General features: G+C 36.7%; 2 protein-coding genes across 8 annotated transcripts; both read right to left on the bottom strand.

Moving 5' to 3' along the window:
• Window positions 1–2,461: 2,461 nt before the first annotated feature.
• Window positions 2,462–7,301, bottom strand: LOC107228179 (glucose dehydrogenase [FAD, quinone]). 3 transcript variants are annotated; one of them, XM_046746346.1, is made up of 7 exons: window positions 7,159–7,301; window positions 5,092–5,304; window positions 4,824–4,943; window positions 4,188–4,744; window positions 3,615–4,077; window positions 3,087–3,457; window positions 2,462–2,866 (listed from the first exon to the last, which is right to left on the bottom strand). In XM_046746346.1, the coding sequence occupies exons 2-7, from the start codon at window positions 5,297–5,299 to the stop codon at window positions 2,780–2,782; spliced, it is 1,806 nt and encodes a 601-aa protein (XP_046602302.1). In that variant the 5' UTR covers window positions 5,300–5,304; window positions 7,159–7,301; the 3' UTR covers window positions 2,462–2,779. The 3 variants fall into 3 exon arrangements, with proteins under 3 accessions (XP_046602302.1, XP_046602301.1, XP_046602303.1); XM_046746345.1 differs by lacking the exon at window positions 7,159–7,301 and adding an exon at window positions 6,595–6,868; XM_046746347.1 differs by lacking the exon at window positions 7,159–7,301 and adding an exon at window positions 5,591–5,780.
• Window positions 7,302–7,662: 361 nt separating this feature from the next.
• On the bottom strand, window positions 7,663–12,261 carry LOC107227668 (RISC-loading complex subunit tarbp2). Of its 5 annotated transcripts, none has more exons than XM_046746370.1 (4): window positions 11,961–12,261; window positions 10,699–11,063; window positions 10,213–10,513; window positions 7,663–7,766 (listed from the first exon to the last, which is right to left on the bottom strand). In XM_046746370.1, the coding sequence occupies exons 2-4, from the start codon at window positions 11,035–11,037 to the stop codon at window positions 7,750–7,752; spliced, it is 657 nt and encodes a 218-aa protein (XP_046602326.1). In that variant the 5' UTR covers window positions 11,038–11,063; window positions 11,961–12,261; the 3' UTR covers window positions 7,663–7,749. The 5 variants fall into 5 exon arrangements, with proteins under 5 accessions (XP_046602326.1, XP_046602323.1, XP_046602322.1 ...); XM_046746367.1 differs by lacking the exon at window positions 7,663–7,766 and having other exon boundaries at window positions 7,782–10,513; window positions 11,961–12,007; window positions 12,082–12,261; XM_046746366.1 differs by lacking the exon at window positions 7,663–7,766 and having other exon boundaries at window positions 7,782–10,513.
• Window positions 12,262–12,276: the final 15 nt, after the last annotated feature.

Genomic DNA, 12,276 nt, shown 5'->3' with positions numbered 1-12,276 from the left:
TGATGAGTTGAATTCTATTTAGCCCTATTTTAAAATTCTGTTGTCAAAGAAAATAACAACTACATATTTACTTTTCACCACCAAATTGCACTACTTTACAGTATATGATACAACTAATAATAAAACTAGCAACCCAAAACTTCTTTGAACGAGTCTCTGACTCGGTTCGCAATCAAGTCACTATCCAAGAATGGTGAGAGACGTACAAACAGTAACACCGACCAATATACCAATATTTTCCATCCAATTACTGCTAGACAAATTTTTCCAAAATAAGGTTACCAGGCTGTTTGTTTTGTGGATTATTTAAAAAAAATTCATATCTGTAATAAATATTCTGTCATATTGTGTGTGTAACGTTTCCGCACGATAATCTAAATGTTTTGATTGATTGGTATAAAAAATATTATAATTTTAACTTCTTAGATATAGCAAAAATATTCTGCGTTCTGCGTAAACACAGTTGCACGGCAACTCGAAACGCAATACTGTTTCTCAAACGATAGCCAATGAAGACAATGATGACACATGTGCGCCAAGCACCGACTTTTAAAATTTTTGTCCTGTCTCACTCGTTTAGCCATAATTATTCTTGAATGAATACATTCAGTATTTAATTTTAAATCATGAAGAATCCATAGAAATTCTACTAAATCTAGATCTTCTGCCAAAGGGATCACAGGTTTCGAGGATCGAGCTCTGAAATCGAAAAAATCTGTTTTTTTACGGTCAAAAACTTGGAATACTTTATACATATATAAAATCTCGAAGTCAAATTCACTCTGTCGAAATTTTATAAATATTCCTTTTTTTCACCCGGGAAATATCAAGGTAATTTTATAAATATGTTACACCAGCGTAAAACAGAATTGTTACAAAAACATTGAAAAATCTTACTTCATTGTACGGACATTATGACGTTTCTACAATGTTACAAAAACCCGACTGAAATAATTACAGAAACGTGACCGTTACAGATGTGACATTTTTTTTAAGAAAACAAAAAAAATAAATTATCACACGAATGTGCTATGCGGGCATATATAATTGTATTGTATGTGTTTTAACAGAATTTTTTTGATTACCGTGAACCTTAAAGGTTTTGTTCAACTGTTTATCATATTCGATTTTCACCGACTCGCGGTTCAATGTTCGTCACTTATTATTTTACTGGAAGTGCTTCAAGGCACGTAAGAAATCTTAATTATCATTACTTGATTGCAAACTGGATAATAAAATTTCCCGTCATCTATCATTAAAAATATTTGATCAGAGTGGAAATACTTATATGTACTTGAATAATAATACAAATTAGTAACAAAAGGGTATGCAATTTTCCATGCTTATTGTCTAAAAACATGCTACATGTACAAAGATTAGGAAACGGAAATTCGCTGAGTACGTAACGTTTATAATTTTGAAAGTCCTCTGGTTGAATATTTTTACAGAAATATCTTTTTCTTAATATCACAATATAGCATTATCTTAAAGAAAGGAGCGCAAAGAAACATAAAAAATAGTACAAATACTACCTATAATCTGTACTGTATCATATAATTAAACAGATGCATGCCTGCCAACTGTCAATATTATTTGTCGACTGAAATTCAAATAAAAGCATTAACGATAGTATTTAAAAAAAACAGTAGAAAAAAATATCGATAATGGATAAAAAAAATATCATTGATATAAACTCAGGTACCTATCAAAGTATCTAAATACTTTTTTCTATATATTCTATGCGATTCTGCAGCAATTTGGCCAAGCACCCGATTCTGATACTTTGATCGGTACACTCAGAGTTAGATTTACAATCAAATATCATAAAAGGAGATTTGGCGCTAATGGATACTGTGTACGAGCAAGACAAAAGTTTTACAGTTTCTTTAAAAGTTGAATCAGAGTCTGTTAGAGTATTGCGTATCTCATCATACAGCTGTTTTTCTACGCTTTGCAAAGTGTCGTTCATTCTTTTTATTGCCTTTTTTCCTTCTGCATAAGTTAAAAGTTCGTTAGATTCATCTACATACAGACTTGAAGCTTTGTTATCGACACAGCAAGATAAATAGTCGAGGGACTTACATTTAGTTTTCATGGGAACACTTTTCTGCAGAGAAGCATTTTCGAAATTTATCAGGTTCGTATTCACGTCTAAATTGTAACAACTTTCTCTACTTTTCTCACAATCAGATATCTGATGATTGTTGAAAATTACAGTTTTTAACGTAGAAGAACTACCGTTAAGGATAGGTAATTTACTGGAAAGTTTGGCATTGCCAAGAAGCGGTTCAGATAATGTGGAACTTTGTTTTCGCCTACCAAATACACCAATTGGTTTTGACGAATACGGTACTTTCAAATCTCTGGAGAAACAATAGATTTCACGGCTGTCTACTGATTCTGTCAATCGTTTATCCTGAAGATAAATTTCTAGAGGGAAAGACCATGTCATGCCAAGAGGTAAAAAATGAAACGATTGTGTGTTGTCTATTAGATCGAATGTGCACTAGTAAGTTGAACAATATTATACATATATTATATTATACATATATTGCTAGACCACTTGGAGCGTTAACATTTTCGAAAGCGATCAAAACACGATGTCGCGTCTCACAATTTACTCCATTAATCATCCCTTCACCTGAAATATAGCTAATGACTTCCAGGCAGCGATGATCAGCGAAACCCTGCTGTGGTATGTTTTGTACACATTTCAAGACCCCATGAAAACGACGAGACGTTAATTTTCTTCTCTTCTCCATCCCCATTAAAAAATCCCTTAATGTCCGCCCCAATATGTCTTTATAAAGTGGGCTGCTCGCTCCCCAATCATCATGGTCGTAGCTGCAGTGTTAGCAGATATCACCTGTAGATGAAGTAGTCGGGTGAGTAATGTCGCACAAAGTGCTCACCGTGTATCTCCAAATGCCGTTGTACAATTAGCCAAAAATATTTTCAGACATTCCATGACTTGCGTGCACTTGTATGGTATCACAGTGCACTTCGTGTTCTAATCCACGGTCGCAGATGATTTTAGGTACGGGTATGAAATAAGAAGAACGAATAAATGTTTACGCGATACTGACCTGAGGCATTATAGAAGCATCAGCAATGCGAAGTCCCTTTATTCCGTAGACTCGTAACTGGGGATCGACAACTGCCATGGGATCGGAGGGAGGACCCATTTTGCAAGAACCGACGTTGTGAGATTGGGGGAGCATATTCTGATGAACGGCACATTCCCAATACTCATCGCTGGGAAACAGATGATCGGAGCACGCCTCTAAAGGCGTATTGGACAGAGTTAAGTTGTGGGCTTTCAATGCCTTCGTCTCGGCCAAGGCTAGTATGAAATTTATGCCTCGAACTAGGCCGGCGACATCGTCAGAATTGTCCAGAAAGTTTCCCCAGATGACTGGATATTGAAAAGGGTTCTTTGACGCCAAACTGATTCTACCTGGAACACGATGTAGATTTCGACTTGAACGATAATAGATATGCTAGGTGGATTCTAAGCTATGAAAATTTTTCCAAGTCCTCTTCCCAAGTCCATAAAAAATGCAGGACACTGTCTAAAATAAATTCAAGGGAATGAAATTTGTTAATCAAAGCACCTCTGCTCTTGGGATGTTCCCATCCTGACAAAAAGGCCACGACGCGTCGTCCGGTGCTCTGAAGAGCGCCAATCTCTCCTGGTGCGCAGGACGGGACATATCCTGCGCATTGGATCTGGGTATCGGGATAGTCAGGCATCGTCGCGGGAGACGAAATCACACCCAGTACCTGATTCAGTCCAGTAGCCGACAAAGGACCAGTCTGAAAAGCGAGATACTCACTGGCCGCAGCCCAGTTATTGTCATAGATATCAGCTTCGTTGACCGTGAAGGTGACTGGGTAATATAAGTGGTCGTGATAATTCTCTCCAACGCCAGGCAGATTCTTCACCACTTCGACCCCCATGGACTTGAGGTGATTTTGAGGTCCAACACCGGAGAGAAGCAAAACATGCGGTGATTTGATACTGCCGGCGGAGAGAATCACTTCCCGCGATGTATGAACCGTCTTGAACTCGCCATTCTGGAAAACAATACTTTACTGACTTGATCGAGCTAAAGTGTTGAGAATGATTTATGCATTGTCAATAGGATGCATTATTATAGCTCTTTTGATCGAGGCAGCACCACAACCTGGTAGTACTCGACGCCGACTGCTGCTCCATTTTCAATTATGATTCTGGTGCAGGTGGAGTTCAAGGACACGTGGAGGTTCCTACGGTGTCTGGCCGGCCATAGATAAGCCCTGGCACTGCTGCGTCTGACTCCGTGTTTGTTCGTGGTTTGGACTATACTGAAACCAGTGAGGTCATCCCCATTCAAATCGTGACTGACGCCAAAGCCTGCTTCTTTAGCCGCAGCGAGGACCGAATATGTGATGGGAGGTTGATACGGAAACCTTCCAACCGTGAGCGGTCCCCCCGTGGCGTGCCAAAATCTTCCCACTCTGTGTATTTCACTGTTGTTCTCTGCTTTTAGAAAGAATGGTTTAACTTCGTTCCATGACCAACCCTCGTTGCCAAGAGCAGCCCAGTTGTTGTAGTCCGTAGGGTTTCCTCGCAGATACACCATACCATTGTGCACCGTATTTCCGCCAAGAGCTTTCGCGGATGAAAAAGAGCACGAACCATTCGTGGAAAGACAGGCGTGGCTCTCGTTCGTCGTCTGGTAGCCCCAGCTGATGAGATCGTCTTTAAGGAATCAGGAGTTTGACAAACTTCAGGAATTCAATTTACTCACAGGGTTTTCGAATACTTTAGATACACTCACCATTGAAGAAACTAGGGATTTCCGCAGCTGTAGGCTCGTCAGGACCAGCCTCGATTAGTAAAACTTTCCAATTTGAAATTTCACTAAGTCTTGAAGCCACTACGGAACCGGCAGCACCACCTGACGCAACGAGAGTAAAAATCTTGTGTTTTAATTACTTTACTATTCACGGATGCAAGAATAATTCCAGGCTAATCCACTGGAAATGTTACATCGTTCCTTTAGGCAAAAAGGATCTTCCAAATTTCATTGTTTATGTTACACTTACCACCAATTACGACGAAGTCGTACTCAGGATCCGGTCTTTCGATCGGCTTTATGCGCTCGCATATCCCAGATATTTTATTTTTATCGCGTACGAATGTGTTTAGAAGTGACATGAACAAAACGAAGGAAGATCCGCTACAAATATCTGCCAAGCTCGGCCCCAAGAAGTCAGCATTGCAGGTGGATCTCGAAGTAAAGTTGTACGCCATTTTATCTAAAAAGGAAACAGAATACAAGGGAACGCCAATCTTTGGGTGGAATTTTCATTTCAGTTCACGAATGCCAATAAATATAGCAAAGATGCAACTGCAATGTACTGAAGTCTGTTTTTGATATTCATTTTTCTAAAGTGTACAATAATAGCAAAAATTCAATAATGTATTATTGGAATTGCTTATCCATCTCTTAGAAGGCTAAATATTCTATTTCACAAGCAGTTTTTTCATTACAGAAAACTGCAGTATCAAAAATTCCTATACTCCTATATAAATTTCTCCTACCTATTGACCAATGGCTTCTACCTTAAGTACGATTCTTGAAAATTCATAAATTGTTGATTTTCCGGGTGATACAGTATATTCACAGTATTGTATAAATTGCTAAATGTAATATTCCAAAAATATTAAAGTGTTGTCCACCGGAGGTCAGATTGTGTATCCATGTTGAAAGATGAATATATATGAATGAAATGATAATATTACTCCATAAACACAGTATTTCTGTTCGACAACATGGAACAGGTGTTTTTCATCCTAGATTGATAACACGGAGAATAATAAAAAGTATTCATACACATGTGTTGTAATGTGAATATATTTTTCCAACTCAAGAAGACTACTAAAAGATTGCAGCAATATTTTTGCGCTTTTGTAAGTGTAATTTCAATATTACGATACTGTAGCAATGTTTGAGCAGTATCGATTGATGTTTACAGGGATTCGTTTCAACTGAAAAATATTTATCTTGGTCAAATATCAAACTGTTGCAAAATTTATACCGTTATTTTCTATTTGAATATACGTTTGAAATACTCAACTAAATGGGGAACTGATTGACTAAATTAATAATAATTATATTAAAAAAATATACGGAAATAAGTTTGAGCTAATGTTTTAGAACGAAGAAATTTGGATCTTGGTGAATAATTTCAAATAAAAAAACTGAGACATAATTATTTAGGAGAAAGGAATCTGCATTATCAACCCCTAATTTTACAAAATCAACGAACAGCGTAAGCAACCAAAAATACGAAGGATCGATATAAACATCGGTCATTCAGAGTATTATAATGACAATGAAAACGAAGCTTTTCGCAACGACTGACAGCGACTCAAAGCTACAAAAGACACTCGATCCAGTTACAAAAGAACTCACGATATTTGTCACTGGCCTCAAAGCACTTCAACGCTACAGAATTTTAAGATTCTCGCTACAAGGGATTGCCGAAAAGACTCCCACTTAATGAGCAACGTCGTAGTTTAACGTAAGAAGCCAAAAGCCTTACCTGAACGCAACGGAACGCAGGGCACTGACTCTACTTTTAACTTACAATTAGCTGACTTAAATTAGCAAAACATTAGTGAACGATAGTAAAAACTGTGGTACGATAATCTAGGAAATGAACCAACTAGACGGACCCGGACGGGAGAATCTAACTAACACAGAATAAAATTCGGGAGACGTCTGATGTGTTCAGAAGTTGAGCGTAGAAGGAAGAAAAAAACGCTCGTTGTTAGTTTTGTAACCTCTGCTGTTGACCATTTCGTGTTACCCCATCGAGTGTCGTGCGTCGATAGACCAACACGTACGTTTACTTGATTGGCAGTTAAGTCCTCGGACTTAAACACGTCGAGAAAAGAAGTGTACATAAAAAAAAAGATCATCGTAATGTAATTTTGGTTCCCAATCGAGATTGAGAGTCCTTGAAAGACGATTGTTTAAGTTTGTCCCTTTTTCTGGGATGACGTCTCTCAGTTATCCGTTATTGAATGACCTTGAAACGGGAAATGAAAACGCCACGTTACAGTACATACAATTATACCTTATATATATTATATATTTATTTTACCTTATGTGATAAGACGTTAATTTTTTTCTTCATTTTCTTCCTTATTCAAACATCCTTCGATACTCGTTAATCCCAATACGTCTCGATGAAACCGGCTGCTCACTTGCCAGTCGTAATTGTCGCAGCTCCTGTGTTGGCAGATGCTACGTATGAATAAAGTAGTCGGATTAGTGATAATGCTATCAGAAATATTTTTTCTCACAATACGGAAATGGTCTATCCTGAACTTAATAATTTTTTACGCTGAAGGCTGCATTCCAATAAAGTTAGATGTAATAGAAATTTTTGTCGTCTTCTCAGGGAGTGTTTCAAATATTCAGCATAATTTGTTATCCATTGCTTGCATTGAACGCGTATTAAAAATAAATTAGATTTTCATTTACTTCTGTTCGCAGAGTGAGTAACAAAGAAGCAGTTCGTATGTACATACTATGAAGTCTTCTTCCAAAATATCGCTGCTCGTAAATGTTTGTTCAGCCTTTCAGCAGCTGCCCTAGCAATAAACATTATCCTTCTTGGCAAGTATGTAACAATATTTTTTTTCACAGTCCGTCTTCAGAGTCATTTGTTTTGGCCATTCTTTCAGCCACCCTATAAATTGTTCATACCTGTTCATAAGTATATGGCTTCTCGAGTTAGATCATTGCAGATTTGTTGTACATTTTTTGCTGACATGTTAACAAAATATTCTATCTCTGTAATAAGTTCTGAAAGACTAATCGTGTGATTTGCATATGATGAATTGAATTCTATTTAGCCCTATTTTAAAATTCTGTTGTCAAAGAAAATAACAACTACATATTTACTTTTCACCACCAAATTGCACTACTTCACAGTATATGATACAACTAATAATAAAACTAGCAACCCAAAACTTCTATGAACTAGTCTCTGGCTCGGTTCGCAATCAAGTCACTATCCAAGAATGTTGAGAGACGTACAAACAGTAACACCGACCAATATACCAATATTTTCCATCCAATTACTGCTAGACAAATTTTTCCAAAATAAGGTTACCAGGCTGTTCGTTTTGTGGATCATTTAAAAAAAATTCATATCTGTAATAAATATTCTGTCATATTGTGTGTGTAACGTTTCCGTACGATAATCTAAATGTTTTGATTGATTGGTATAAAAAATATTATAATTTTAACTTCTTCGATATAGCAAAAATATTCTACGTTCTGCGTAAACACAGTTGCACGGCAACTCGAAACGCAATACTGTTTCTCAAACGATAGCCAACGAAGACAATGATGACAAACGTGCGCCAAGCACCGACTTTTAAAATTTTTGTCCTGCCTCACTCGCTTAGCCATAATTATTCTTGAATGAATACATTCAGTATTTAATTTTAAATCATGAAGAATCCATAGAAATTCTACTAAATCTAGATCTTCTGCCAAAGGGATCACAGGTTTCGAGGATCGAGCTCTGAAATCGAAAAAATCTGTTTTTTTACGGTCAAAAACTTGGAATACTTTATACATATATAAAATCTCGAAGTCAAATTCACTCTGTCGAAATTTTATAAATATTCCTTTTTTTCACCCGGGAAATATCAAGGTAATTTTATAAATATGTTACACCAGCGTAAAACAGAATTGTTACAAAAACATTGAAAAATCTTACTTTATTGTACAGACATTATGACGTTTCTACAATATTACAAAAACCCGACTGAAATAATTACAGAAACGTGACCGTTACAGATGTAATATTTTTTTTTAAGAAAAAAAATAAATAAATTATCACACGAATGTGCTGTGCGGGCATATATAATTGTATTGTATGTGTTTTAACAGAATTTTTTTGATTACCGTGAACCTTAAAGGTTTTGTTCAACTGTTTATCATATTCGATTTTCACCGACTCGCGGTTCAATGTTCGTCACTTATTATTTTACTGGAAGTGCTTCAAGGCACGTAAGAAATCTTAATTATCATTACTTGATTGCAAACTGGATAATAAAATTTCCCGTCATCTATCATTAAAAATATTTGATCAGAGTGGAAATACTTATATGTACTTGAATAATAATACAAATTAGTAACAAAAGGGTATGCAATTTTCCATGCTTATTGTCTAAAAACATGCTACATGTACAAAGATAAGGAAACGGAAATTCGCTGAGTACGTAACGTTTATAATTTTGAAAGTCCTCTGGTTGAATATTTTTACAGAAATATCTTTTTCTTAATATCACAATATAGCATTATCTTAAAGAAAGGAGCGCAAAGAAACATAAAAAATAGTACAAATACTACCTATAATCTGTACTGTATCATATAATTAAACAGATGCATACCTGCCAACTGTCAATATTATTTGTCGACTGAAATTCAAATAAAAGCATTAACGATAGTATTTAAAAAAAACAGTAGAAAAAAATATCGATAACGGATAAAAAAAATATCATTGATATAAACTCAGGTACCTATCAAAGTATCTGAATACTTTTTTCCATATATTCTATGCGATTCTGCAGCAATTTGGCCAAGCACCCGATTCTGATACTTTGATCGGTACACTCAGAGTTAGATTTACAATCAAATATCATAAAAGGAGATTTGGCGCTAATGGATACTGTGTACAAGCAAGACAAAAGTTTTACAGTTTCTTTAAAAGTTGAATCAGAGTCTGTTAGAGTATTGCGTATCTCATCATACAGCTGTTTTTCTACGCTTTGCAAAGTGTCGTTCATTCTTTTTATTGCCTTTTTTCCTTCTGCATAAATTAAAAGTTCCTTAGATTTATCTACGTACAAACTTGAAGCTTCGTTATCGACACAGTAAGGTAAATAGTCGAGGGACTTATATTTAGTTTTCATGGGAACACTTTTCTGCAGAGAAACATTTTCGAAATTTATCAGGTTCGTATTCACGTCTAAAGTGTAACAACTTTCTCTACTTTTCTCACAATCAGATATCTGATGATTGTTGGAAATTACAGTTTTTAACGTAGAAGAACTACCGTTAAGGATAGGTAATTTACTGGAAAGTTTGGCATTGCCAAGAAGCGGTTCAGATAATGTGGAACTTTGTTTTCGCCTACCAAATACACCAATTGGTTTTGACGAATCCGGTACTTTCAAATCTCTGGAGAAACAATAGATGTTTGCTGATTCTGTCAATTGTGAGGACTCAAAAATTTCGAAATACTGTTTTGCATCCATCAATTGTGCAATCATTTTTTCGCACGCCCTTAACTTGGCTTTTTTTTTTGTACTACCGTCGCCTTTGGTGTTAAATACATGAACTTGACACTTTATCGTAAAACTAGGAGCATGTGAAGGACCAGATGCTGATACATCTGTATACGTAGGTGTTGCCATTTGAAATTTGGCGCAAAGTATCTGCAACATAAATTCTTTAGCTATACACAATTTTCTATATAATTTATTGCAGACACAATTCAATTGGTTGGGAGGTTTTGCAAGAGAGCTTAGCCCGAACCTGAAATGATTATTATTAATCCATAAAGTTATTGCCTCAGAAATATGCCGATTTTGATATTAAATAAAAATCAAAATTCATTCACCTTTAATACATTGTGCAGTATACAATCTCTTAGATTCACAGTGCACGAAGTATTCTCAGAGTGAAAAAACTGCGATTGTACACTGTCAGACATCTCACTCTTCAAGTTACTCAAATAATTCTGCATAAAGATTTGAGCTGCGTTTTGTTTTGCTTCCTTCTTGGACAAGCCACAGCCCACGGCAGTTTTAATTTTACCATTGCGTACAGTTCGGCAACTAACACGGTACTTGAATTCGATTGATTGTGTTCCAACCTCGTTTGATATTAACTCGTACGTAGGCTTTTCGCCAATTTTGATCATAGCCTCATTCAGCTTGCTCAGTACCATAGTGCACATTTCTCATTTGCAAGATGTACTTGAGGCTGAAAACGTGATTAATACTCTATATTGTGGGTATGAAATGGTGTATTTAGTATCGATCGATACTTCCGACAAATATATAAAAGGATATTATTACAAAAGGAGTTATTTTTCAGACTAAAGTTATACTGCCAGGTGCAAGTCCAGCTTCCAATTGCCTCGGAAGCATGTTTATAACTGTGTAAGCACGCATATAATTCACCCAAATCAAGTTTCTCGAGAACTGATTTAGTTGCAGATTTTATTGATTAGGTACACATTAAGATCAGTGGTTAATTTCTTGTGAAGAAGATATTAACCAAATTGGGTAACAAATAATCTAGGTATTAAGCATTCGAATTTTGAATTTCGAACTGAGAAAACAAAAAAAAAAAAAAAATGAGAGCTGTCATGGGACAGCCGGTACGAACGAAGTTCCTTACGCTATATTACTGCTCATTGAATAAATTAAGAACGTTTAATTGAAGAATAATTAAATGAAAAATCAAATATATGAAGGAATGGTAATAAAATCGTACGAATGTGTTTTTGAAAGATATAAAAAGAAAGAGAGGCAAAGTATAGACGTACGCTGTGAGAGAGCGCGCTGCGGCCCAAAGTATAGTTGTACGCTGTAGGAGAGAGAAAGAGGGGCGAAGTATAGTCGTGCGCTGTGAGTGAGAGAGACCGCTGCTGCCGTCTCCCACCCCAAGCGCTGAGACAGAGAGAGAGAGCGCGCGCACACGCTGGAATAGAGAGAGAGAGAGTGAGGGAGATCGCGCGCACTATAGCAAACGAGCACTATAGCCAAAAAGTGTCGGTTTTTTGGTGTCGTTTTTTTCCGCCTAGCCCCTACGGTGAACGAGCGATAAGGAACTTCGTTCCAAAACTTCGTTCCAAAAAACACTCGTTCGGATTACCTGATAATATAACTCAATCGGTGTCGCCGCCGGTATCGCCGAATCACCTAATTGAATGAAGACACTACCAAAATTAAAACCACCGCAGTGATCTGTGCATCAAATCTTATTCTCAACTTACACTTCACAGCTGGCCACGCCTCCCAGAAAAGATTCGGCAGCCTACGCCTTTTTATAATTCGAGAACGCGTTCAGCAAGCCTTGGAATCCCCCGTCTAACTTCACACTAATTCAACCCATGCCATGACATCTGTACATTAGGAGAGCCTAGAGTTAAGGAGGCCGAACGGCATAGGAGAACCATGATAAATTTGGA

This window comes from Neodiprion lecontei, chromosome 1 (genome assembly GCF_021901455.1).
Source record: "Neodiprion lecontei isolate iyNeoLeco1 chromosome 1, iyNeoLeco1.1, whole genome shotgun sequence".
Taxonomy (NCBI): Eukaryota; Metazoa; Arthropoda; class Insecta; order Hymenoptera; family Diprionidae; genus Neodiprion; species Neodiprion lecontei.
Note: the sequence above shows the minus strand (reverse complement) of the source record. Positions and strands in the feature narration are given on the sequence as shown.

Coding starts and splice junctions, on each gene's coding strand:
- LOC107228179 (XM_046746346.1), bottom strand. CDS start 5,299: ATGGCGTACAACTTTACTTCGAGATCCACCTGCAATGCTGACTTCTTG. Junction 4,944..5,091: donor CGACTTCGTCGTAATTGGTG/GTAAGTGTAACA, acceptor TCGTTGCGTCAG/GTGGTGCTGCCGGTTCCGTA. Junction 4,745..4,823: donor AATCCCTAGTTTCTTCAATG/GTGAGTGTATCT, acceptor GATTCCTTAAAG/ACGATCTCATCAGCTGGGGC.
- LOC107227668 (XM_046746366.1), bottom strand. CDS start 11,037: ATGTGCACTATGGTACTGAGCAAGCTGAATGAGGCTATGATCAAAATT. Junction 10,514..10,698: donor TACTGCACAATGTATTAAAG/GTGAATGAATTT, acceptor TTTATGTTGCAG/ATACTTTGCGCCAAATTTCA.